The sequence below is a fragment of the Rosa rugosa genome, chromosome 4 (assembly GCF_958449725.1).
Source record: "Rosa rugosa chromosome 4, drRosRugo1.1, whole genome shotgun sequence".
NCBI lineage: Eukaryota > Viridiplantae > Streptophyta > Magnoliopsida > Rosales > Rosaceae > Rosa > Rosa rugosa.
Window position 1 is genome coordinate 21,464,874 of NC_084823.1, and position 27,928 is coordinate 21,492,801.

The 27,928-nt window shown below is 40.9% G+C and overlaps 2 protein-coding genes and 1 long non-coding RNA gene across 3 annotated transcripts; 1 reads left to right on the top strand and 2 right to left on the bottom strand.

The window, feature by feature from the left end:
• Nucleotides 1–416: 416 nt before the first annotated feature.
• LOC133744506 (beta-amyrin synthase 1-like) lies at nucleotides 417–2,049 on the top strand (the record flags this gene model as incomplete). Its single annotated transcript, XM_062172604.1, has 7 exons — nucleotides 417–509; nucleotides 622–668; nucleotides 757–900; nucleotides 1,006–1,183; nucleotides 1,406–1,486; nucleotides 1,605–1,688; nucleotides 1,789–2,049. Coding segments are annotated over 7 exons (738 nt in total), but the record flags the coding sequence as incomplete, so codon positions are not given.
• An 11,747-nt stretch (nucleotides 2,050–13,796) lies between these two features.
• Nucleotides 13,797–14,714, bottom strand: LOC133742087 (uncharacterized). The gene is made up of 3 exons (XR_009862355.1): nucleotides 14,613–14,714; nucleotides 14,418–14,492; nucleotides 13,797–13,874 (listed from the first exon to the last, which is right to left on the bottom strand). It is a non-coding gene; the product is annotated as an uncharacterized LOC133742087 (long non-coding RNA).
• Nucleotides 14,715–22,457: 7,743 nt separating this feature from the next.
• Nucleotides 22,458–26,377, bottom strand: LOC133707096 (transmembrane emp24 domain-containing protein p24delta3-like). The gene is made up of 4 exons (XM_062132635.1): nucleotides 26,064–26,377; nucleotides 23,768–23,980; nucleotides 22,842–22,918; nucleotides 22,458–22,750 (listed from the first exon to the last, which is right to left on the bottom strand). The coding sequence occupies exons 1-4, from the start codon at nucleotides 26,265–26,267 to the stop codon at nucleotides 22,606–22,608; spliced, it is 639 nt and encodes a 212-aa protein (XP_061988619.1). The 5' UTR covers nucleotides 26,268–26,377; the 3' UTR covers nucleotides 22,458–22,605.
• Nucleotides 26,378–27,928: the final 1,551 nt, after the last annotated feature.

Sequence of the window (27,928 nt, forward strand, 5' to 3'; positions counted from 1 at the left end):
CTGTTTATTCCATTGATTTAGAAGTTGATCAGCATGAAGAACGCGATGGAGATGACAAGAACATGTATGAAGTGATGGATTAATTATTTGATTTTGGGTTAAGACAGAGGGAGAGAAGAATGTAGAATTAGGTGACTGAAGAGAGAAATAAAAGAAAAGAAAAGAAAAATTATAAGGCGAATATATCCTTGAAATAAACGGCTCGTGACCACTCATGTTGATGTCGTTACTAACGGCAAAGACAAAAATTGATCATTAAGAATAAGTTAAGGTATTAAAGTGATAGTTTTGAAAATTGAAGTACCATATTGTCGATTGGTTTGATGTTTAGAAACTATTTATAACATTTTCTTTATAACATTTTCTCTACTTAACTCTAGCAACTAGCTCATTTTTAATTCTTTCATTACTTGTCCTTTGTCACAAATATTAATCTTTATGATTTGAATCAGAATCCAAATGGTGGTGTATCAGCCTGGCTGCCAACAGGAGCTCCACAATGGTTGGAGGTAAACCAAAAACAATTTATACATATTCAAAGTATTTTAGAAGTTCTGTGATTTTGTTGTGCGTCATTACAATATTGACATATATGCATTGCATATACTTTCCTTACTTCAGTGGTTCAATCCAATAGAATTTTTCGAGGATGTCGTCATTGAATACGAGTAAACCTCTTCACCCAATATTTCATTCCGTGAAGCCTTATCTCTAGACATACAATATTCGTTGAATCCTAAATTAAGAGTCATGCAGGTATGTTGAGTGCACTTCATCTTCAATTCAAGCATTAGCTTTATTCAGGAAGTTATACCCCGGGCATAGAAAGAAACATATCGATGATTTCATCACAAGTGCAGCATGGTACCTTGAAGACATGCAGACACCTGATGGCTCATGGTATTTTTTTTTCCCTTTGATTGATACATTTGAGGCATGTTTATGTTCATACTTTCTTAATTAAAGAAAAGAAGTAAATTGACAAGTGCTCCTGCTTTCACACAGGTATGGAAAATGGGGAATCTGCTTCATCTATGGAACATGGTTTGCAATTCGAGGGTTGAAAGCTGCTGGCAGGACTTACAAATATTGTGAGGCAATACGCAGAGGTGTTGAATTTTTACTTAAAATACAGAAAGATGATGGTGGTTGGGGAGAGAGCTATACTTCTTGTACAAACAAGGTTTTTTTTTTTTTTTTTTTTCTCTTTCTTTTTCATCCAACCCTTTACATGAATATGTGGGGGGGGGGGGGGGGGGATAAGTATTCATAGCATTATATCCTTAAGGGTCCAATATTTAACAGTTCAGCTATTTGTTCTGAGCTGCTGAATCATTGGCCTAAGGAAAGCATAATATTCTCCCTTCAGGTAAAGTCAAATTATTCTGTGGATTTGGTTGTACAGATCTATACACCTCTTGAAGGAGAGCGATCAAACTTGGTGCAGACCGCAATGGGATTAATGGGATTAATTCATGGTGGACAGGTTTGTATTTACTCATATCTATGTGCTAGCCAATTCCCCAGTATCTTTACTTCTTAACATATGTCTCCTCCTAAGTTGACAAATTGATATATTTTTCTTTTGGTTTTGTTGGTAATAGGCGGAGAGAGACATTACTCCCATTCACAGAGCTGCGAAGCTTTTGATTAATTCTCAAATGGAAAATGGAGATTTCCCCCAACAGGTACCATTCTGTGTTTGGTTTTTATATACGTACTGTGCATTGTGCAGCGGAGATACTATCACATTTTACTCCATCTTTCCTCTCTTTATCCCTTTGACAGGAATTGATGGGGGTTTTCAATGTTAATGCCATGTTACACTATGCAGCATACAGGAATATCTACCCAATTTGGGCTCTCGCAGAATATCGCTCCCTTGCCTCCTCTGGATAGACGTGTAGACGTACATGTTTGTAAAACACTAATATATAGTTGGTGAGAAATTAATATGAAAAAGAAAGATAGAAATTCCTCCTTTTCTTATCAAGAAACAAAGTTTCTTCATTATAGTTGTTTAGCTCTTCCAATAAGGTGATGCAAACGGTCGCTTCTGCGGTTGTGCGGCGTGCCAGCACCGTGAGGTGAGAGTTATCGGGGTGGTCCTTGACCTAACTTCTATAACCAAGCTTGTGGACGAGGAGAGCACCAACCTCGTTACAAGGTTCTTCTATTGCCTTAACAGAATAAGGACTTCTGGTGTGATCTCTGGTGTCACAAGAATCGGTACCTAACGTTGTAGGTTAGGCACAACAATCACCGGGAAGTAGAGAAACACGGGGTTTGCTAAAGCGGTCCTTAGTTTCTTAGGGTGTTAAGGCAGTCCTTAACTTCTCTGGGTTCAACCATAGTTGAGATAATTGCTCCAAAGAGATATTATTGGCCCTAATCCAATCAAAACACTGATTAGTCTTGATAAAATATCGTAGGCAATAATTAATTGCCTCTATGGATAATCTCTGAAGATACACAATATATTCATATATATCAAGTACAATTTTTGTAGGCAGGTAAACTATTAATTATCAAACCACTGCAAGTGGCCTAGTGGTTCTTGCCTAGTTGGGTGTGCTCCCCAACCTAGGTTCGAACCCCGAAGCTGTCAAAGTGGCCAGACACTGTGCTGCAATGCACAGTTGGAGCATTTCACATGCGCTGAAGGGGTTTATCTTGGGCCTAGGAAGCTTTTGGATTCCCCTTGACAAAGTCAAAAAAAAAAAAAAAAACTATTAATTATCAAATCCTTGATAATTAACAATAAATCGATAAATATCAAGATTTTCCTCAAAAATTGCTTGATCTTTAAGTAGACTTTATTCAACCTCTAAATAATATATTCCGAACTTGTCAATAATATATGATTTGGGCCACAGATATCAGCCCGGGTCCTTTCGAGTCATCCCTTGTCAGAAAATGTTAATTTAGGCTCAAACAATAGTTTCTTGTGTTTACAATTCTCCTTAATAATGTAGCCTCGCCCCTCATACTATAGTTAAGAAATTGTTTTGAGTTTGTACTACTGTTGTTTTCCCCAGAAGGTGAGTCTCCTTGGCAAGAAAGAATCCAGCTATTGAAGTTGCTTCTAGTTCTTGAAATTCAACACAAGGCATCCAAGACAAGGAGGACCGAGGCTCAGATAGACTAAGCTTTGCCATGGAACAGCAACCATGCTTGATTCCCTACTTAACTTTGTATGTAGAGCTTGGAGATCCTCTATTCCTCTTAATCTTGTACGCAGGGAACATGTGTGTATATATGTACAATACATGTATGTACATGTACAATTACTACAATTACTTGTATCTTATATATAAAATAAACTCCATCTTAGAATGGTTAAATTTCAAACTTGATCACAAAAAGTGTAAAAAAAAAAAAAAAAAAAAAAGAAGAAGAAGAAGAAGAAGAAGAACTACATTCTTTTTCTTTTTGTTAGAAGGGGTCCTTAATTAGATCAATAAGGAGAAAAGTACTCAATCTGTTTGTTTAGTTTTTTGTTTGTTTTTTGTAATTTATTGTTTATTTACTATTTACATTTTTTCTTTTCTTTTTTATATCTTATTCTTTCTACATCCATTGATCTTCGGCTTTAACTCAAAGTGTTTGAGCTACTTTTGACAAGCAATAGACTTTCCCTTTTGAGCAGCATTGATGTAGCTTAAGTTGCGAGCATGTCAACATCTGTTGATGCTTCCTAACTTCTTTTCCTAGTGACTCTGCACCAAGAGTGGGATCGGAGAAGCGAAGTCCGGACCACCCCAGACTCCCTCTTGACGATTCTTTCTTTAGTCTACAGATCTCAACAGAAGCACAACTTAAGGGATTGGTCCACTTACCACCTGGAATCACACATTAACATTTACAATTTTTATTTATTTATTATTATTATTTTTTTAGTGTAGGTTGGGCTAGTCACCCTTCCCTTTCCCATGTGGGACTAAATGTGGGCTACAAGAGTTGGTAATGTGAGGCCCGCCTAGTCTAATGACGAGTACGTGTGGTGTTTCTACTCAGTGCACAGCGAGTATCAACATCCCACAAAACTAACAACCTAAATAATAAAAGAATTGTAAATCCGGAAGGGTGAAGAACGCGCCCCACGCGCTGGTGTAATACTGTGAGAGCTTCATTAATCAAGGCTTGAGGGCAGCCGCACCACCCTTTATTCAAAAAAAAAAAAAAAATTGTAAATCCCTTCCGGGCCCCACACTTAAATCTAACATTATCCTTAATATAAAATAGATTAGCATGCAATGAAACATAGAACAAGGCATTTATGACTCAACAAAACAAATAAAAATAGTTAAAAAAAGTAGAGAATGCTTTCTCTTGTAGACCTCGACCCCAATGTACGCGACCTTCGAAGAAGAACCAAAGACTTCAACCCTAAGGTTATTTAGCCTTGACTTCTTGGCGTAAGCTTCATAACAAAGGTGTTCCAGAGATGCTCCATTGAGGCTTTAAACATTTAGGAATAAAATTCGCGAAACTGAATTTCAGCAAAAACTTTGCAGATTGACCTTTTATTTCTGTATTTGACGGCGCATATCTCCCTCACAAAGCGTCAGACTCCAAATTTTTTGCTTGGACGTAAGACTAGACATCAAGAGCTTTGTTTTTATATATTGCACATTTTCTAACTCCTTGTGATGAGAAAACGAAAAGCCTCCAAAGTTTGCTGAAATCTGAAAAACTATGTTAATTTCCGGCTGACTGACCTCTGTCCACTAAAACTTCAATATCTGAAAATCTATGGGGGAAGGAGCTATGACATGCGCTTCTTTCTCTTCCCCTATAGCTCTGCTAGGGTTTGTTCGATCAAGTTTCACAGCCGCCGGGGAGATCGGATGATGGCCACCATGGCCAGACTTTAGCACCACCACTTGGCGGATCTCCATCCACAACCAAAATCCAAATGTCCTAAACCCTCTGAATCCCACTATCCTATCCCTAACCACCCCTAAAGCTTTTCTGGACCTTATCCCTTCCCTCCTTGAAAACATTAGCTACTCTTCTACCTAGAACCATAACTTTACAGCTACCAAGATCCCCCCCCCCCCCCCCCCCCCCGAAGCATGCTTAAAGATCTCACTCATGACACAGCCTTTTCAGACAGAATCCACCGACCAAAGTGATATGCTAAAAGTAGCACTCAACTTAACCCTGCAAAATGTAGTTGTTAGTATAGAATAAGTAGGGATTGTTCAAGCCGGGGATTGAGGGTACACCTGTAATTGCATAAACAAATAAAGAATTAAAATATGTATAAGGTGTTATTTACGAAAATAAACAAAAGAATAAAAGAATATTGAAAACGTAAAATACGGGGGTTTTAGATTGTGTAACGCAGAAAATACAATAAAACTAAGTATGATTCGGGGTTTACAATGAATGAAGATGTTAAGAACAATTTATCCACTTCCACATATGTTCAAATCATGATATGCATCCTGATATTTTTTACTAATGCCATGAGAAGATATCAACCAAGAAACAAAAATCAAAGCAACCAATCTCCCTTATTTGCCTTTCCTTTACACAATTAATTTAGCAAAGCACTAAACTAACATATTTCAAAACATGCAATCAAGTGATCAAAGCAATCATATCAAAATAGATTTTGAATCATTAAGAGCAAGTGAAAGTTTGGTCAATAATTGTATTAATCCAAGTACCCAAAGCATGTTTATTTAATGACACAAACCAATTTTTTGAATTAGGGTTATAAAGCATAAACCTAATTACTAGCTCCAAGTACATGCAATCATTCTAAGTTGCGCACCAAAGAACAAAAACATATAAAAGTTTTCCAGAAAACATCAATTGATCAACTCATATAACGGCAAAGCATAAGATATCAAGAACAGATAAACATGAAACCGATAAACAAGGAACCTAGGTTTGCATTTACATGGAGTTTACCTATAGCCGATAACCAAGAGATAGGTAAATACAATGAGCATGTGGAATGACTATGTCCGATAACCAAGGGTAGTTTAAAACACATGTAAAAGCATAATGTTTCTCAGCATCTACTTGTTGGAGCTGAAGGGGATTGCATCAAAAGCATGTCCAATTTGCATTTTGTCACAAAGTTTGGCACAAGGGAGGCTAGCTGCGATGCCTTGCCACCTTTTTATCTCATTTGATTAAAGCTCTATGCTTGTTAGTTTAGTTTAGTTTACTTTTTAGCACTCTACTTTCATCCAATTTTAAATTAATCAACACAAATTCGACCCACTACTATCATTGTTAATATCATCATTTTGGTGGTGTTGGCTTCCAACGGGCAGAGACTATTAATTTGTAAAAAGATAGACTTGCATGTGTTTTCTAGGTTTTATTTTTGCAGTAATCAAGCTTAGGGTGGAGTTACTCAATCCCTTGAGTACAATACTCTTACTTTTTCCCTTTACTAAAACTTGGTAACGTTAGTGACCGAGGGGTCTCTAGTTAGCTTTAAAGAGAGAGAGAGAAAGACAGAGAGAGAGAACGACACAAGAAGTATAGTGGTTCATTTCCCGCCTTAGCGGGAAACTACGTCCACTTGAATGTTTAACTAGTGTGTTCGGGCCTTGCGGCCCAATGGGATTACATGAGATGTAATGGGATGGTGTTTAAGTGGGAGGAGGTATTCCTTTTATAGGTGAAGGAAGCCATCTCATTTACATGGTTTTCGATGTGGGACAAGTAACCACTATTTCTAGTCTAAAAAGCTTAGTTGTGAGGGCAACTTGCAAGGCCGGAAAGGTGGCTTCCCGGCGACTGATTTGCGACTTCCGGATACCGTAGCGTAGCTTGAACATAGGGCTATAAGACGCAAGCAGCGGTTGGGCCTCACCATGGCTTGTGGGTGTCCCAAAGAGGGTGTTAATTATGCTTGGTGATGTAGCAAAGTAGCTTGCTAGTAGAGGTATCTACAAGTCCCCGAAGTCCCCAAGTAAGAGGAGCTTCTTGGTTGGAGAGTTATAAACATGATGTCACCAAGCATAAGTAACCGGGCGGTACGGAGCCCCTACAAGTCCCCGAACTCCGTAAGCAAGAAGGGACTCGTTTAATCCTGCACAATGACACAAAAGACGCGCATATGTATAATGCTTGTTGTATTGGTTACCGTTCGTATTAATGGAATGCGAAAAGAATTCGATTTGTAGTGAACAACAAATGGTAGAAGAATTCAATATTCCATTAATGTGTATGAACATGTAAAATATTGGTAGTTGTATATGTGGATCTTATGGCCATATAACACGCACAATAGATAGTGGCAAGTGTAATGGGTGTCCATATAACATTGTGGGAGTAGTCCCGGTGACATCGTATGAAGCGTTTGTGAACTTGGGGCTTAAGTCAAGCATGTTGGACATGATCGAGCAAGTTGGGTGTAGTTGAGTGTGTAGGCGCTGTGCGAGCATGCGAGGCGTGGCCCAAGCGCAAGTCGTGGCCATACTCGATACCCAAGCGAGTCGTAACCCGAGCAAGTCGTTTATCCGAGCATGTTTTAGTAAGTCGTAAGTGTCACAAGCTTCTAGATGAGTGTCACATATTTATTTAATTGAGTTGCAATTAAGTAGTAGCATGACATATGTGTATAGCATGTACTTGTAGTAAAGTTGCTAATAACATTTTGTAGGCATGCTTAAAGTAGTAAAAGCACGGCATTGGCATGGTAATAGCTCTAATTGCAAGAGCGTAAAAGATAAGATATAGTTACTTATCTTATGCTGATTTGGAGCGAGTTGGAATTGGAATTGATATAGGTACCCAAATCATGTTGGAGTTGTCCAAGCATGACGCTCCATTGCTCCGGCAAAGTTCCTTAGTAGAAGGATGATGATTTCGTTAATTGGAGAGGTGATTGATATGTCTCCTTGAAACAAAATGAGTGATTAGTACATGGGTATGTAAATAAATCAACACTAGTATCTTGCATATGTACTTTGATGAGATATTTAAGCAAAGTGTATAAGCGATGTACGTAGTTGATTACAAATGACATGTTGCATTTGTGTGCTTCCAATGTGATATTCAAATTGACAATGAAATTTACAGATTCATTTTTAGATGAGATAGCATGTTGTCAAGTGACAGCCTTTAAGTTAAACGGGCATGCGGCCAATATAGTACACATATAGTTGTGTGTGTAGCAAAGTCTGCATATAACATAATTATTATGTTTAGACAATCATGCTATAACAATTGCTGCATGCATGCTTGTACACTTAGGAATGCTTACGCCCGTAACACGATAACCAAGTATCAATTAAGAGAATATATAAGTAATAGGCATGCTGATTGACAAATGATCTGGACATACATCTACTTTGAATGTAATCATGGTAGATAAACATAACTATTTTAGCATGATACCATGGGCATTTGACAGTGTTTGAGAATTTTGACTTATTCTTGCCGAAAGAATAAACCATATTTGGATTCTCTTAAACTTTGCACAAATGAGAGACACGTATATCTAGAATAGAACATGCATTCTCCAATAATCGTCAAATTACATGTGTATTGAGTGTAACAGCAGTAAGTGGTTTACAACACCAAGACATGTATTCATATTGATGATCCTATGAATATAAAGCTCAACGTGATTATGGGCTGCCATGCACTTGTTTTTTGAATGGTGTCTGCGGTCATGGTAATGAATATATTAACCATATAGATTGACTATGCGATGGGCCTTGTATAATGAACAAGTATTAAAGCAGTTAGAGGGATGTGTACTGTAGGCGTGCCCATGCAACAAGTGTATGATATTTGTCGTTGTATGGGAGCATAGCAGGTCATGTGATGAAGAAAACATGGCACGTAGTAGGTAGAGTAGCAGCTATGATAATTGTGAACATGCTTTAGATAATTATACTAGGCATGTATGTATATCAGTATATAGCATGCTTCGGGTTTGCACAATGAGAGACAGAGATTTAAATTTGAAGTCTTATCTTCTTGTTAGCCAAAAAGCTTTGAAGTGCTGCTATGCCCGCCGCGCAAGGTAAGTGCTCGTCATCAGCAAAGATCAGCTGAGTGCGTTATGTGGTTGTGCGTCAAGTAAGCCAACGAAGAAGGCCGCTGGCTGCCTGCAGCTAGTGTGACTATACTGAGGTGATGAGCTGTGCTGCACATGGTGGCCTCTGACAAGTGGGTTTGCGTCATGAGTGTTCGCAGCACACCTCACGTTGACAGGGTGTTGGGCAGCTGCTGCAATTGATGCCTTAATGTACTGATCAATTTATGGGTGGTGTTGATTAGTTTCTGCAATTGACGCTAGGCTTGCTGTTTGTTGGCGAAGTAACGAGCCAAAGGAAAGTGCTTTGCTTGGCGGACTAACAAGCCACCGGCGGTGCTTTTCTTGGCGGTACCGTGCCTGGCGGAGGCTTCCCAGTGGTGGCTATCTGGCGGAGTATGCCTAGTGGTGACGCTCAGCGGCGGAGTTCAGCGGTGACGCTCAGCGGCGGAGGTCAGCGGTGGTGCTCAGCGGAGTTCAGCGGTGTACAGTCTAGCGGGTCAGCGGAGCTTGTGGGTCACGTGAGTACGAAGCCTTGCTCCTAGCGACATGGTGGCTGGCGGAGCTTTGCTAGCGGAGGTGGCTAGCGGGAGAACATGACAGCGGTTGCTCCTAGCGGCGGAGGACTTGGTGCTCAGCGGTGACTCGTTTTGCATCCGGCGGACCATGATCAGTGGTGTGATCAGCAGTGGACAGTCTAGCCGGTTGGCTAGCGGCAGTGGTTCGGCAGAGGCAGGCTAGCGGGTTGGCTAGAGGAGGTAGTCCGCGGAGCAGAGCCTGGTGCTCGGCGGAGATTGCAGTATGGTCAGCGGAGGTTAGCCGCTGGTATTCGTCAGCGGAGGTGATGAGCTGCAGAACTGGAGTCCGGCGGAACCGGAGCTCAGCGGAGCGGAGAAGAAGAGTTGGCGGAGGATGATGCTTTGGAGGTGGCCGGTGTCCAGAGCAAATCTCTGGGTGTCCAGAGAAGATTTGCCGCCAACTTTTCAAATTTTTTTTTTTTTTTTTGGAGGTTCAGCGTTGACCAAGCCTTGTTCGGCGTTGACCTTTCCTACGGGCGTTGACCGACTCCGCCGGGAGTTGACCGACCCCGCCGGGCGCTGACCGAGCATTGACCGGCCCCAATTTGATGTTGAATGAGCGTTGACTCGACACTTTCCGGTCAAAGTTCGTGGTAGGTGACGAAGCCTTTGTGTTGGCTTCCCACAGACGGCGCCAATGTTAACGTTAGTGACTGAGGGGTCTCTAGTTATCTTTAAAGAGAGAGAGAGAGAGAGAACGACACAAGAAGTATAGTGGTTCATTTCCCGCCTTAGCGGGAAACTACGTCCACTTGAATGTTTAACTAGTGTGTTCGAGCCTTGCGGCCCAAAGGGATTACATGAGATGTAATGGGATGATGTTTAAGTGGGAGGAGGCATTCCTTTTATAGGTGAAGGAAGCCATCTCATTTACATGGTTTTCGATGTGGGACAAGTAACCACTATTTCTAGTCTAAAAAGCTTAGTTGTGAGGGCAACTTGGCAAGGCCGGAAAGGTGGCTTCCCGGCGACTGATTTGCGACTTCCGGATACCGTAGCGTAGCTTGAACATAGGGCTACAAGACGCAAGTAGCGGTTGGGCCTCACCATGGCTTGTGGGTGTCCCAAAGAGGGTGTTAATTATGCTTGGTGATGTAGCAAAGTAGCTTGCTAGTAGAGGTATCTACAAAACTTGACCTCCTAATCTTGGGAATAGGTGACATCACACAAATTTGCATATATTTTCATACTCGTGATGCAACCAACATCAACCATTAAGGAAAGTATCACGATGACGCGGTCATCTGTCACCTATTCTAAGAGACTCTATCTGAAGAAGCCATGGGATGGTTCTATGAGCCCCCCCCCCAAATCAACTCTTTCAAGCAATTAGAAGATGCCTGCTTCCTCACGTAGTTCAAATTAATGGCAGATGGCTTTCAAGACTCAAGCCAGTTTAAGATATTCCAAGCTGATGATGAAACTCTCTACTTATATGTCACACCCTGGCGGTTAGGAATTTGGATAAAGGAGTAGCAGCGATAGCCTTCAAACAGGGCTTGCAGAAGGGCAATTTCTTGTACCACCTGAATGCGGAAACCACCATACTCACTTATGACGAACTCATGGAGAGGGCCACCATACACGCCAAGGCAGAATACAACACCTACGGTGACAACCTTCCCCCTCCCCTCCAGGCTACGCAGGTTGGATGGGTAGAGTTCGGTAATACTTCCAATCCGGAAGGCAGGAAGAAACGCGAGTGGCAGTAGGATAAGCGTGACAGTCATTACGATAAGCTTCTGCACGACAAATACCATCAGGAAAGCAAGACACAGCACAACAACAAGTGCAAGGATGAGCACCCAAAGCCACCAGCATCCAGATATGAGGTATTCACCATCATCAATATGACATATGAAGATATCTACGACCAATGCAAGGCGGAAATACCCCCACCACCACCTAGAAAGTATGTGAAGCAAGGGAAGCCAAGGAACACCAGAAAAGGGTGCAAGTACCATAAGGATGATGGTCACGAGACAAACAAATGCATCGTGCTCAAGAACATGATTGAATCTTTGTTCCGCAAAGGCAAACTCCAGCAGTTCAAGGTTCAACATGCGGAGACACCAGCAGCACACAGAAGGCGAATTAATGTGATCAAAGGTGGCGTTCTGGTCCTCACTACTTCCGCCCAGGCCCAGCGGAGGCTCTCTAGAAGATACAATTGGCGAGAGGTCGCTAGTATCTAGTCCGACCGGCCACCTAAAACCCATAAGGTCGGTTGAGAACCTATTACGTTTTTCGAGGAAGAAAAGAGGAGCATCCAGCTTTACGATGACAAACCACTCTTGATCGATGCAATCATTGATAAATGGGAGGTTGGCCGAGTTAGCATTGACAATGGATCCGCCAATGTTATCTTCAACGATGCATACAGGCAGCTTCTGCAACCAAGTAGCCGACTAATCCAGGATCACGAGCCTCTGCTCAGCTTCTCTAGGGACACAACCCAACCCTTAAACTCTGACTCCATGAGTCTGAGACTAGGTTAGGGGTTCAGGTCCACGGAAGTATACGCTAACTTCATAGTCGTAGACTACCCCAGTTCCTATAATGCCATCCTAGACCGCCCAGCCTTGAACAGAATGAGGGTCATCACCGCCGAATTCATGCTACTCCTAAAATTCCCCACTCCAGTCGGAACATGCACTGTTCGGGGAAGTCAGCAAATAGCGCGATAATGTTATTCCAACCCTACCTGGTCGCGAGCCTGGACAGAGATATTGTCTGTAACTGACCTTCCCAAACCAACAGATAAGCTGGAAGATCCACGCGACAAAACTCAAAGCCAATCAATATTGGACCCTGAAGCAACTTTGGTTAGTGTTCTGCTATCTGATGAGCACCCTGAGCAGACAGTACACATTGGAGAACAATGAGATCCTGAAATTCGGGCTGACTTAAACAAGTTGCTGAAAGAATACTCCAAGGTCTTCGCATGGTCTTACGCGGATATGCCAGAAATTTCCTTAGATATCATATGTCCTAATCTCAACATCAAACCATTAACACTCCCGGTCAAGCAAAAGCATAGAGCATTCGATGAAGAGAAAAATCAAGCCATCCAGGCAGAAGTCACCAAACTTCGGGATATTGGCTTCATCCGCGAAACCAACTACCCGCAATGGATATGCAATGTAGTCATGGTCAAGAAAGCAAATGGAAAATGGCGCATGTGCGTTGACTTCACAAAATTGAACAGTGCCTACCCCAAGGACGGCTTTCCCCTACCACGGATCGACCAGTTGGTTGATGTCATTGCTGGACATGAGCTTCTCAGTATGATGGACGCATATTCCACATAAAACCAGATAAAAATGCACCCAGACAATGAAAAGACCACCACTTTCGTCACAGACAAGTTGTTATATTCTTACAAGGTCATGCCGTTTAGGGGTGGGTTCGGTTCCGAGCCTAAACCGAAAACCGAACCAAATTTGGGCTCGGTGCGGTTCGGTTCGGTTTTTGTGTTTTGAGAAGTTGACACCGAAAACCGAACCGACCGGAACAGTTCAGTTCGGCCCAGTTTCGGTTTTTTTTTTTTTTTGGGAAAAACATATTTTTACGGTAAGATTTTTACAGACTTCTACTTTCTTAAAATAAAAATAATTTAATAATTGTTTTTTTTTTTCAGGTCTTTTTTATAGTTCATTCTCTCTTTTTGCTAGCCTTTTAGGCCCTTCCTCACCAAAAAATAAAACTATGCATCAAACACATTGGTGTAGACTCGAGAGATTCAAGTCCATCTACTTACAAAAATTACTCCGGAAACTAGGAAATTAGGAATCAAGGCCATTGGAGCCTTTTCCATATAACAAATAAAATAAAAGAGCAACCCGTTAACCAATAACCACCCACACAAGCAAAAGACATGAAAAACAAAAACAAAAAAGAGCATCCCTCTTCTGTCTCAAAACTTATGATTGTAATCTCTGCCAAACCTCCTGCATACATTTTAGATCACACAAACTGAGTCAATCTCTAAATCCAAATCAATATAAAACGCCACAGTCAATCTTTGTCCTATGTTTCTGATAAATAAAAAATATAATAACTTTCTTTGCTTGAAATGGGAAGTGACATGAATTGGTGTTAATAGCTAGCTAGATATACGGCTTAAAAAGGAAGTCTCTATATAATCATCAAATTTATACACATCTATCAACTTATATATAAACTTATAGAGTAACAAACCTGCAAATGACTAGCTACGTTCTCCCTAGTCAAGCCAGGCACATTCATGAACTCGAGGATTCTCTTTGGCACAGCCTCTGTATGGAATGCCAAAGGTAAACAATAGTTATTAGTATACCAAAAATTAATCAGACAACAAAATATATAATATAATTAAACTGACTATCCAAGCCTATATGTTGATGTCCAAGTCTATTAATGTAAACATGGCACAGGCAGACTGAGGAATCAATACATATTCTACTATCACATCATATCAATGGTCATATCATATAGTATTATCTCAAATTACCCCTTAACTCCACCTTATGCGTCAAAATCAGTAAGACTTGGTAGTGAGAATAATCTCAATTATAGAATACATGCCCCAAATGAAAACAACACCAAAACGCAAAACTGATTCAATAATTTTGATATATTTACCAGTTAAAGCATGTCTTGTTAAACAGACCAGATTACATAGTGGTTATTCAAATTCCTAAGCTTGCAGATTAGAGACCCAGCTATAACAAAGTATATGATTTAAGTCATCATCCCAGCTAAAACATAACATATTGAACAGAGAAACCATCAATGTTTTAAAGTAATGAACATATATTACTTATAAACGCATACTGTACCTGCAGTAATTAATAGTGTTGTTTGATCAGCACCACCATCCAGTTCACTACTTTGCATCCTTGAAATGATAGCATCTGCCTAACACAAAAAAAGCCAGGAACAACACACAGTCACACACTGTCATTCAAGTTTGAACTTTAAACCATAAATCAAAACACCCAGACAGTGAAATAATATGAAAATAAATATCAAACATCTTCATCATCCTTCTGCGCACTGTGTCAATTGGGTATGAAGCCAATCCAGGTCCAATCGTAATTCACCATCCCAGCAAAAACTAGCAAAGAAACTATCCTGTAAAATACCAAGAGAAAAACAGATATTACCATCAAGTCATCAAAATGCTTTGTTATTGCAATCAAGTCATCAACATGCATGAAAACCAAGATCGAAATCAAAATATTAACACCTAGAAAATCAAAACTTAAATTAAATAGAAATTAACAAAAACCACATTAGAATAGCCAAAGGCATCAGAAATACCCATACCCAGAAGATCAAGTACGAGTCTTCATGCATCATCATACCCAATATCTCATAAACATAAATCGTGCTTGCGGTTCCCATCGCAATCTGAGCCTATTCCTACTGTCGTAATAATAATGTTCTCTTGCTTCGTGCTTTTGGTCTTGGGGTGCTTTATATTCATATTCATATTTGCTCGATTTGGTTTCGATTAGGCCTTGCGGTGGCGGCGGAGATCGTGCTCATCAGACTTCAACCACCATGGCACCATACTCGGATTTCAAACGAAACCCGATAACCCAGAGAAGAGTATTTATGGAAACAATTACATCACCCGATCTGGACCTTGGCCATTGATCTAGACTTGGCTATGGAGGAGAAAAGAACACCGAGTCTTTTTCAATCTCTGAAGTCAAAAAACAGGAAATAAGAAGACAAGATAGCGCTGCTAGTGAGGATTAAGGACTTGAGGAGTTGAGGTCGAGGATTGAGAACACGAAATATGAATCGGGAAAATCAAAGACGGAGGCGGAATTAAAGTTACCTTTAAGAGAGACTGAAAGATGGAAAGCTGCTGACTTCGGGTTCCGGAGGCTTCGTAAGTTCCTGTCTTCGTGTCGTCGGAATTGATGGAGGCAGAAGGTCCGGGCTTCGGTAGTGGTGAATCCACGAAGAGGAAAACGAAAGGGAAAAGGTCGGGGCTGAGAGTTGAATGGCTGAGGAAGAACTGAAGTGAGGCAGTGAGAATTTGAGTGCTTAGTTAGTCTCTTAAGTTTTAACCCTAAAACAAAACGACGTCGTTTTGTCATATGGGAACAGTGTTTCGGTTTTCGGTTCGGTTCGGTTTTCACCGGGCCGAAACCAAAAACCGAACCGAACATAATCGGTTCAGTTCGGTTTTTTTTCGGTGCGGTTTTATTCGGCATTGGTTCGGGTTTCAGTGCGATTTTTTTCAGTTTTCGGTTTCGCGAGCCCACCCCTAATGCCGTTCGGACTCAAGAACACTGGAGCCACATATCAACGACTCATAAATATGATGTTCGCTGAGCACATTGGCAAGATCATCGAGGTATATGTGGATGACATGTTAGTCAAGAGCGTCAGAGCTAGCGGTCACGTCAAAAATCTCCTAATTATTTTAGAAATCTTATTGTCGTTTGGTATGATGAGCCTCAATCCGGATAAGTGCTTGATCGGGGTTACGATCAGTAAATTCCTTGGATATATTGTCAGCGATCGCAGAATTGAGGCCAACCCGCTGAAAGAAGACATACTTGTCCTAACCGGACGCCTCACCACTCTGTCTAGGTTCATCTCAAGACTTACGGACAAATGCGCCCCATTCTTCAAGATACTCAAACAAAACCACGGCAAGTTTGTCACATGGACACTGGGGTGCGAAGTTGTATTTCAAGGAATCAAGGGGCATACCTGGCCTCCGTTTCGTAACTGGCAATCTTAAAACCAGGAGAAATCTTGTACATCTACTTATCAGTGTCTTCTTCTGCCAAAAGTTCTGCCTTAGTCAGATGAAAAAACGCAGACGAGTTGCCCGTATATTATACTGCACAAGGATTCGCGGATGCTGAAACACGATACACCCCATTAGAGCAACTAGCTCTTCCCTTAGTCAAGGCTGCTAAACGCTTGAGGACATATTTCCAGTCCCACACCATTCATGTCCTCACCAATCATCCGCTCAAGCAAATTATGCAATGCCCGGAAAGCTCAGGAAGGTTGAGTAAATGGGCAGTAAAGCTGAGTGAATTCGACATCGAGTATAAGCCTCGTATAGCGATGAAATCCCAGACTGTGGCAGACTTTATCGCCAAGTTCACAAAGAGACAAGACGCGGATGTGGATACCTGCGCGGAGGGTAACAACTCAATCCCTGCCCAACCACAGCAATCGTAGTGGAACTTGCACGTAGATGGCTCATCATGCCAGACACCGAGCGGGAGCAAAAGTCATTCTCATCGGACCCAAGGGGTTACTCGCTGAATATGCTCTAAGGTTTGACTTCAAAGCTTCAAACAACATTATAGAATACGAGGCCTTAATAGCGGGACTATTGTTAGCCATCGACGTTGGAGCGGACAACCTTAATATATTCAGTGACTCCCAGTTGGTAGTCAATCAGGTCAAGGGGACATTTCAGGCCAAAGACGAACAACTCAATGCTTACCTGGTTATGGCACCACTCTTCTGCGGAAATTCAACTTCTATAATATCACCCATATCCCATGAGAGAAAAACACGAAAGCAGACTCCCTTGCCCGATTGGCCACGGCACAACCGCATACCTGTCTAGCAGACACACGGGTTGAATGTTTAAAGAAGCCCAGTATCACCAAGACCCTGGCTAAGATTTTCACAATCGAGCAAGAGCCCGGTTGGATGGATCCAATCCGCGCCTACAAGGTGTATGGTACGTTATTGGAAGAGAAGGCAGAGGCTAGGCATATTATAGCCCGAGCGGTATAGTATGTAGAACGATAAACTTTATCGGAAGGGACTCACTCATCCAAATATCAAGTGCTTAACTCCATCTGAGGGAGCAAGAGTACTTACTGACATTCATTTCGGTGTATGTGGCGATCTCTCGAGGGCGCGATCCTTAGCCAACAAAACCCTCAGGGCAGGATACTTTTGCCCAACTATGTGGGCGGACTCTCAGCGGATAGTTCAAACTTGCCATTCATGTCAGGTATTCACTGACATACCAAAGGCCCCAGAGAAACTAATGTCTATTATTGTTGCTCCCTGGGTATACTCTCAGTGGGGACTTGATCTGATAGGCAAGCTGCCAATAGTGAAGGGACAATTCAAATACATAATTGTTGTAGTGGATTATGAATCCAAGTGGATAGAAGCAGAACCATTTACAACCATTACAACCACCAAGGTCCTTTACTTCTTACGGCGAAACATCTACTGCCGTTATGGCGTTCCGCATATAATGGAGATCAGTTCAATAACAGGGAAGTGATAGAGTTTACCTCCAAGCTTGGAACGAAAATGTTGTTCTCTTTGCCCACACACCCACAGACCAACGAGCAGGTCGAGGCGGTAAACAAAATCATAAAGAAAGTGTTGAAGAAGAAGCTCGACACCGCAAAAGGCCTATGGGCAGAGAAACTTCCAGAAGTCCTATGGTCCATCCAGATAACTCTAACAAGAGCAAATGGGGAGTCTCCATTCAGCTTGGCCCTCGGCACTAAAGCTGTCATACCCATCGAGGTGCAAGAGTCCAACTTGCATGTACAAAGCTATAATTCAGACAATAACACAGAAGGTCTGAACCTCAATAAGGATCTGCTAGAAGAAAAGCGAGACCAAGCACACATGCGCAATTTGGTCTACAAGAAGACTGTGGCCCACCAGTAATACAATGCACGTGTCCGTGGATGGACCCTCCAACTAGTTGATTGGGTCATGAAGCAAGTCATTCCCCCACCCACTGGCCTCTGCCCAACCTAGGAAGGCCCGTACAAAATCGAAGAAGTAGCCAGCCCATGCACCTTCTACTTGAAAAATAAGGGTAGCCAGATATCCAAGCTTTCGTGGAACACCGAACATCTATGCTACTACTACAACTGAGCATCCGCTCAGCTCTTTAAGGTTTCACAAGTCTTCTTTCTATGTTGCATTTCCATTTTGTTTCGTCCTTTACATTGTCCTCGATCAAGGCTAAACATTGTACATCCGCTGATCATTCAGTGTCAATGAAATGAGGAATTATTCAAACCATTATTTTCTCTTTACTCATATGAACCGGTCATCTGGAATTCGAGTAAATTCCTGAACAATTTTAATTCCTTTGATTAATTCATTCGAGAATGATAAACTGTTTAGCGGAAGCACTTCCACAATTTAATAAGGCATGAAAGCGGAATCATTTCATTCCATCACCATAAAGTAAAAAAAAAAAATGAAGGCAAATGAAGGCAGGGCCATCTCCACCAAAATTAGAAACAACTTATTCATACACAAGTTTTGTACAACATTCAAAGAGAAAAAGAGAAAAGAAAAGCAAGAGAAGTTATCAACATTCAAAGCAGCCTAATTAATTATCAACATTCAGGGATTGGGAATTGCCAGTTTGAGGAGTTACCGGGCGTCTCCTAAAGCAAGGAGTTGGGAGTTATATCGATAGACGATGTGGTGGCAGAAGTAGTTGTGTTGGTCGTTTGTGTTTCAGAATCATCTTCTTCTTCATCCGACACACTTTCTTCTTCTCCATCCGACACACTTTCTTCTTCTCCATCGGCTCCAACATGGGACAATTGCCCACCAACACGCTCCCTCGCAGATGCCTTAATTTGTTCCAGCTTCTGCTTTTTCCTTTCCTCCTCTTGCAGTGCTGCCATGGTCTTCTGGTCAATCAACTTCTTATCATTGAAGAACTTAAAGTGAGAGTCACAAGCAAGCTTGAATAGCCAGTTGAGTCTTTCATTCAACAGCCCGGTTTGCTTCTTGTCCTCCTTGGCTCCATCAGATGCCACTCAAAGATGTTAATGGCTCCAGAGAGAGAATTATGCATGGCAAGACTTGAGTGGGCTTGCTCACGCTCCTTCTCCACGGCTTCCGCTCTTTCCTTGTCCCTCAGGACACTGACATCTTTAATCTCCTTTTTCAGCCACTGCACCTCCTCATCCGCATCTGCCAAGTTAAGGTTCACATCCCTATCCTCCAGCTCCTTGGTCAATCGCTCTCTCCCGCTTCTGATCATGACCCTGGGATTCCAAAGCCTTGTTCTCCTTGGTTTGTTTCTCCAGTTTCTTCTTCAAGGTTGTGACTTCTTTGTTCAGGCCAACAATCTTGAGCCTCGCCTCGTCACATTCACCCCTGGCCACCAACAGTTGCCTTTTCAATTTGCTCTCTTCTTCGAACTCTTTACTTACAAAGATTTTATGGCCAAGCTTGATCACTTCCCCCAAGATCTTTTGCTTAGCCTCCAGAGGTGAGCAATCACCCAGAGTTATGTGGTCATAGAAATTCATCTTGCCTAAGATTTTTGCAACCTCAGCAAGGTACGATTCATCCTTCACCTCATACTCTTCCGCCATATTCTACAAGCTCTTCTTGGACTTGGACGGAACCTGCACAGTAGGCGAGGGCATGGCGGCAAAAACCATGGCACCAGGTTCGGTAATGTGCACACCCTTGCTGGCTTCAGTACGGCTTCGTTTCCACCTAGGCTCAACTGAGGCCTCAGTCCCCTTTCCTTTCTCGGCCCTCCTCTGGCGGCCTCTTCATCCTCCTCTTCATTCTCCTCTTCCCCCACCTCTTCTTCGTCCCCTTCCGCGGACTCCTCATCAATCACAGGTATAGTAGCCGTCTTCTTCTTCTTCTTATGCCCCTTCGCGGACTCCTCTAGAATTGGCACCTTCAGCTCCGCAGATTTAGACCGCTTGATCTGGTGCGAACCCTCCTCTATCCGCAATTCCTGAGTAGCGTCGTCCACCCCCACCTTCTGGGCATCAGTGGCAACAAGGTCCAGCTGTGCCAACAATTCCAAGGTTCCTAGCCATCCTATTAATTTTCTGCTGTGCAGCGTCGTTATTTATGCGAACTACAAAGAACACAATTCATAACATTAAAGCAGACACAACCTGATGCAGCAGACACACCTTTAGTTTGGAATTTCTGTGGAACACTATCGTTGCCATATCGCTCGGTAGTGTTATCCCTATCTCTTTCCCATTCTCCATATGCAAAGCACACGGTCGTGCGCCATTCAGTGGTCTAGTTAGGTGCGTCTATAGAGAGCCTATGGTCCTTCATGACATCCCTACAAGCGGTCAAACCAAAAGTCCCAGAACACTTCTGCTTCCGGGAATAATGCAGAGCGTAGTAGTGCATCACTTCCGCTCTGGTGGGAAATCCTGACCCACAAACTCGCCATACTATATACTTATATAGAATGTTTGTAGCACTCGCAGCATGATGGGCGAAACTCCAACTTCCTCTTCCTCTTCAGTTCACTTTACTACTGAAATCATTTTCTTTGTCCATCATACTTTCACCATGATCTGCTGCCACAACTATAATATTGTTATCACCATTCTTATCCACAGGACCTGTAAAGTCCAATTTCAACTGACGAGGTAAATCATCCAAAACTCTACCTTTCTTGGTTATCATCTTCTTTGGCTTAGCCTCTCGGAGCTCTCAAGGATACCTGTTAATCCGTTTCTACCCAACTTTAGATCTAGATTCAACCTTATTTACGTCAAAAACCTTGACAATGGGACTAGTGGTCTCTTTATTCGTTAGTAGTACCAAGTACATTACATTCTTTGCTAACAATATGATTACCATTCTCTAATTTACAGCCTTTTCCAGACCATATCTTCCTCCCCCACCCCTCCCCACCACCACCACCACCACTTGCTTCACCAAATTTTTTTTTTCCTGCTCTCCTCCAAATCTAGCCATTTGCACCTGCCCTTGCTTCCTAATACTATTATCATTAACAGGCTTACACACTTGCTTTGACTTGTTCAATTCCCCAGCCCTTCCTAAGCTGTTGGAAAGTTTCACCGAAATCATTATACTGTCCTTTTTGGATCATAAATCTCCAAAATATATGCTTTACCATTGAAAGCACATCATGCACAATAGTGCAATACATACAAGAGATGGCAGATCTTTTTGTAAAGAGCAACAAATACAAGCAAGCTGATTATGTAAGGTCCATTTGAGCGTGTAACCTGCTCAATATCTCCAAACTTACTGAGTCTCCCTGATGCACTTACTGAGTCTCCCTGATGCTATTGTTCTATACAATATATTTGAAAATGGTCAAGATGTTGCAGTCTCTAACTATATGTATGCAGTGGAAGGACCCAATCCTTCTATAACAAGTCTCCTTTTCTTCCTTGAGAAGTATCAATGCTAGCATTCACTCTCATTAAATTTATATGATTCATTTAACAAAGCAATGTAAACTCAGCTGCATAAATAAACGTGTGACATCACTCTTGAGAGCACCGTGCGACTTCTTTGGAAGATTGGATACTAGAGATGATTCAGTCCCTTACAAAATCCCAGGTTGATTTATTCTTTGGCTCTCTCTGGACTATTTGAGTAGAGCGGAACAAGGTTGTGTGAAGGTGGTGTGTGTAACCCAGTGTGCATGGTGAGTTGGTGCACTCGTTTCCTTGAGGATTACCAGGCCGCACATCCTATGCATGTGAAGCGTAGTCAGAGAAGGTTGACTAAGTGGGCCATATATACTGTGAAGCGAATAATGTGGCACATAGGCTTGCCCATTTTGCTAGTTCCTCTCTTAGAGAGGTTTGTTATTTTAAAGAGAGACCTGCTGTTATTCAGGATGTTCTCTTTGAAGATTATTATAACCCTCACCAGGTCCAGGTTTATGGCCCCCCGGTGAGTTATCTATTGTTGATAATAAAACTTGAGGGCCAATCATCCCTTCAAAAAAAAAAGTAATTTTTCTTTTCCGCAGCCTTGTAATTATGGTTGGGCTGTCAAGTGTTCTGATGCAATCACTTTAGAAATTAGGCTAACATCTGTCTCATTCCAATTCAATTATATCATGTAAACTATTGAGTTTCAATAAAACAATTTCATTACCAAAAGAACAAAAACAATGACAACTGCCGGTGTGTGTCTAATCATAGTTTACATTACATGGTATTAGTATTTTCTTCTTAATTAAACTTTCGTCTAGATAGATAATGTAAGTAGCATAACTCAAATCAGCTTCTTCTTTTGGAAAAATTGCTTCAAGTGCCATAACTGAAGAGTTGACACTGCAATGCAAACGCCCAATGACATTATGCTAAACCACGCCACCCTGGTGTTTGTCTTTTCACTGACACTCCTCATCTCCGCTTCTCTGAATATATACAAAACCAAGAATATATATTACAACCTAGGAAAAAAGAAAAGAGTGCTGAGTGCATTCTTATTAGGAATGTAAATATTACCTGCTCTTGAGAAAGAGTAGATTTTCATGGATGGCTTCCACTGCTCCTTCAAGTTTCCGCAGCTCAAGCTCAAGACCCTATATGTAGGAAGATGCTTAGGAACATGTATAATCAAGGGCAATAGCGCATAGAAAAGTACAAAAGGCATTCCGCAATTCTAGTTGGGTTGCAAGGATAACATTAACTGTAAAATGCACCAAGTGTGTCATTGTAATTGTGCCTTCAATGAACCAACCTTGGAGGTGTTGAATGCATCTAAACTATTAACCATGAATATGAGAATGTGCACTGACTTTGCTGGTGGAATTCTGTGCAGAATGGAAAACTTAGAAATTATATCCTTTCTACTCCAAAATCCTAGTTCAAATATCCTTCTACTCCAAACTCCTAGTTTAAACATTAAACCTTATCGCACAACCAATATATACAAATTATCACAATGATTTTCAAACTCTGAGATATGAATAAAATTAGCACTTTCTCAATTATTTTCAATTAAAATAGCTAGCATTAAGGTTAGATAGGGGAAAATGCAATGCCTCTTTCACATAATAAATTCGCAGGTAAAGTATTTAAAGACTTCTATAGAGCTATAGTCAACTCAAGCACCACATTGACCTCCACTAGTCTAATTTAGAGTTAAGACTCACACTTGATCAATTCCATATCAGAATCAGTAATGGTGGCTGAGATTCACAGTTGATATGTTATATATCAAAATTGGTATTGGCCAGAAAGCAAATTAGCAGTTGCATAAATTCACTTCGACAATCACTACAATTTTAATAACCTCTTCAAAATAGTTCTCAGTGCGTTCATCATAGGAATAAAGAATCTTAACATAAATAATAGCACTTAAAATGAATAAAAGTTAATAGATAAATAATGTGTGAGCGTGTGTGTATAATATTTTTCAAATAGCTCACCTCAATCTTCTCTTTTCTCGCTACTGATTCCCAATCCTTAGCTCCAATCCCAGTTTTCCAGTCAAGATTGACACTTACGGCACCGCCTCCTGGATTATGACCATCAATCCAAAAACATGCCAGGTAGTTACCAGCCTCATGAGTGGTGAAGGCAAACTGACCATGTGTTGCATTCTCCCTGAGGTGAAGATTGTTGCCATAAGGTGATGTCACCTGAAGAACAACAACTACTATTAAAGGTTACAAGAATATAACACGAAATCTAAGTTGACAACAATTATAAAGACAAAAAAGATCTAAGATGAGTATATACACGAAACCCGTGAATGATATTAATTCATCTCTAAATTTTCATTTTCACTTACCCATTAGTTCTGGGAGCTGTTATTTGCGGTCCGTAAAAGACATTGTACAACACTTATTTTCTTTATTTTGTAAAACAAATCGATTATTACCAACATTTCGCCAAGTTTCTTTTACTGGAAATGTGGTATGTTGGATGAAGGATTTCCCATTCAGAAATTGAAAATATGGTGTTAGAGGATGACTGCTAAGTTGGTTGTTGCAAATACGTGAGCAAGATAGAGTTCTTAAAGATGAAGAGTTGCTGGGTTCAGTGGTTCAAATGGCAGTGAGATGGGTAAATAGAATGGAGGATTCGTCAAATAGACAGTGAAAGTGGGGGCAGTGTTGTCAATTTTGAATTAAGAAGTTAAGAAACTTAAAACAAATAAAAAAAGAAAATATAGATGGGTGCATAATGACATTTCACGAATGCCAGAAACCGCTCCCTTAAATTTTACTACTGCAATTTAGTGAGTTAATCACTTTAAACACAACAGAAATTCGGCAATACTCATGTGCCTCATCAAAAATCAAGTAAACCAGTTTTGGGTGCTATATAAGCAATTGATGTAACACCATTTTTTGTCAGGTTTACTAATAGTAATTATTTATTTTGTGTGCTAGAATAGTTTGAAAGAATATGGGCAGCATTAAAAAGAAAGATCGAAATACAATATCATAGATTAGATTGCATCAACGTAGACAAGTTCAGTTGGATTGCATACTCCCTATGAAACACTGATACTTCAAAAAATTTGCCACATCTTGTATCGGATACTTGGATACTCCTATAGTTAACCAATACTTCCCGATAACAGTATTCATACTTCAAATCCTACAATGACTCTGGATACCCATACCCTCACACCTATCCCAAACTCAAATTATGATTCCTATGCCATTTTTTTTCTTTTAAAAAGCTAAGCTTAATTTGTACTTTTACAAAACAAATGAGTCAATACGAGTATATACAAAAAAACCTTATTCCATTGACTTACCATAATACAATTTTACGAAACAAAAAACATGCAGCAAAATCCATGTGCAGCACCACATGTAAATTGCAACATAATAAAATAAAACATGAAAACACCAACCAAAATAAGCCTCAAAATCAAAGAAACCTCTCCGTCTGAAACTCTAGAAAGTTGGCTCATTAGTTATGGAGTAGGACTGGAAAATCCATCAAATTCTACTTGGAATTATGTGTAATGTTACCTCATCACTCTGCTATCCATGAGCACTATGTTTGGAAGACAGATGCTCATTTGACTCCAATTGTTCAAAATAATCACTAATAAGATAGGTTTGGTGAGCAGTGCATTTGCATAACTGGAGGTGCACCCCATCTTTTGTCTTATCTACTAATTGCTTACACTATGAGTTACAGAAGTTTCAGCCATATCAACCACTACCGTTGGCTGTGCTGGCCATGAGTTTGTGTGTGAAGTGCACATAAAAGGCGCGCAAATGCTCAAGGCAAACCATATGCCTTGGATTTACAAACCCTCACTAAGGTGGGCGATGGTCGAATTGTATATAAATTATAGTTAAGAGTGTCACTAGTCCAGCTAAAAGGCCATCCTGCAGATAAAGTTGTACATCAAACCAAGTTTCCTTGACACGAATAGAACTTATCCTCCGGACTCGACCGGGATTGGAAATGCATTCGCGGTTAGTCTTGATGACTTAATGCATGCATCGGCATCTAAATATGATGAAGCAGACAATGCAATTGGATAACTTTTCGAAACACATAATCTGAGCAAACTCATCATAGTCATGTAAAGATAACACAAGAGGGATAATATTTTTCACAAACAAGGCAGAGATCCAAGTAAAACCCTAAGATCCAGTGCAAACCAAAGCCCATGAGATATTTTCTTGTCAATTTTGAGATGAAAACCCAATGAATCAGCGAGATATTGAAAAGGGGAAATCAAGAGCAAACCTTGGCGGAGATGGTGGGGGAGTGGGAGTGGTCGTCGGAAATAACGACGTAATCGGCCAAAACGACGACGTTGTTCTGGATTTCCTCGGAGACGCACTTGGTGCCGCTGGAGGGTAGAGTCAGCCAAATTGCTTGACCCGGCCGTAGCAACAGAAACAGAAACAGGAATAGGAGGATCAAGCTCGCACTCCTCATCATCATCATCCCAATTCGAGAATTCGCTCTCAATCCCTCTCTCTTCTCTCACCAAAACCAATTTCACTCCCTTTGCGTTTGCCTTTGTTTTTTCCAAACACCAAGCAACTCACGAGTACTTTTCAACGTAAAACAAAATAAGAAAAAATACAATTTTTTTTAGAAATATTATATCATTTGGTCTAGTGACATAGCTCCTCGTAAGTGGAAGGTTGTGAGTTCAATTCAGGAAAGACTACTTATAATATTTGAGTTGTTTATCTGATAAGAAAAAAAAAGTATTTATATTGCTACAAAAAATATATCTATACTATTATTAAGAGAGCCTACTTTTTTAGCTAAAGTGGGTGTGAATTTACGTAAATATCCTTAGACTATAGGTTAATTTAAAATACTTTTTAATATATGAGAGGTGTTATGGTAAATAGCAAAATATAAATATAAATGTTTAACACATGCATCGCATATGTCAATATATATATATATATATATATATATACAGCAAGGGTTCCAAAGAGGACGTCCGTGATATACTTAATCTGCGGATGGGTCCTTCTCAGCCGTCCATTGCTTTAAATGAAAACGAACGGCTCAGATGCAAATTATCTAGAAACCATCGCGGGTCGAAGTAAAAAGCCTCAAACCCACTGTAGAGTCTCCACTCCCAGCGATGCAACCAAAGTCTCTGGTTCTCCACCCAAAATCCAGGTCTTCTCGTCTCCACGACAAAACACTTTGATGAGTCTCTTCTCACCTAAAACCATTAACAGCGCTGAAGTGATTCCACCGGCGACGCCCAATATCAGTCCCCGCCGAACCTCGTCATCTCCTTAGTCCTCCTCACTGCTGCCGTTTGGGTTCGACGATGACATGGTCAACGGAGCTCATCACCGGTGAAGACCCCGATGAAGGTCCCCAAGTCGCCGTATAAGGTAAAGCTTTGAGTTTTCTGAGTTTGAAGATTTGAGATTTTTCAGATTTCAGATTTTGTTTTTGGGATTACTGATTTTTCTGCAATTATCTACAGGTGACTACTGATGTACATTTCCAAAAAGATTTGGGCTTAGATAGCTTGGATAATGTGGAGATTGTAATGGCTCTAGAAGAAGAGTTCAAGCTTGAGATTCCTGACTGATAAGATTGATTCTACAAATCTGGCCATTGAGTACATCTATAACCATCCAATAATGGCTTCGTAACTACCGTTAGCAGTAGGCTTGTCTCATTACATGAGCTGTTGAAATGTATTTTTGTTATCGATCATATGACATTTGTAGGAATTTGCTCATCATGTGGGCTGGAAATAATTTGCATCTGTCTGAAAGAGAGTATTCTTCCAAGAACTGTTGTTTAAACATCTTTGCAATGTTTTGATTGTAAACAGTGACATGTTCTATCCAATCAGTTTTGAGGATTGGTTGTGTTCCTGCTCATGTTTTAAGTGCTATTTTTCATTATATGGTTGTACCTGCTAGCTTGTGGTTAATGTGTCTTGGAGTTGAATGTGCATCAAGCCCAATTAGCCTTATGACCTTGGCTGGCCCCAATTTGACTACATTTTTCAAGAGTACTAGATGGACCACTTGTTTTGAGTTTTCTAGTGATCCATTGAAGTGTTATTAGAATAGTTGCCAAAACTGTGCATTAAGGTCCAGTTTGAGAGAGCTTAT

Excerpts from the sequence above, each read along its gene's own strand:
- LOC133707096 (XM_062132635.1), bottom strand. The coding sequence starts at position 26,267 with ATGATGATGATGAGGAGTGCGAGCTTGATCCTCCTATTCCTGTTTCTG. Across the intron at positions 22,919-23,767 it reads CGAGAAAAGAGAAGATTGAG|GGTCTTGAGCTTGAGCTGCG; the intron begins GTGAGCTATTTG and ends TCCTACATATAG. Across the intron at positions 22,751-22,841 it reads CTACTCTTTCTCAAGAGCAG|AGAAGCGGAGATGAGGAGTG; the intron begins GTAATATTTACA and ends GTATATATTCAG.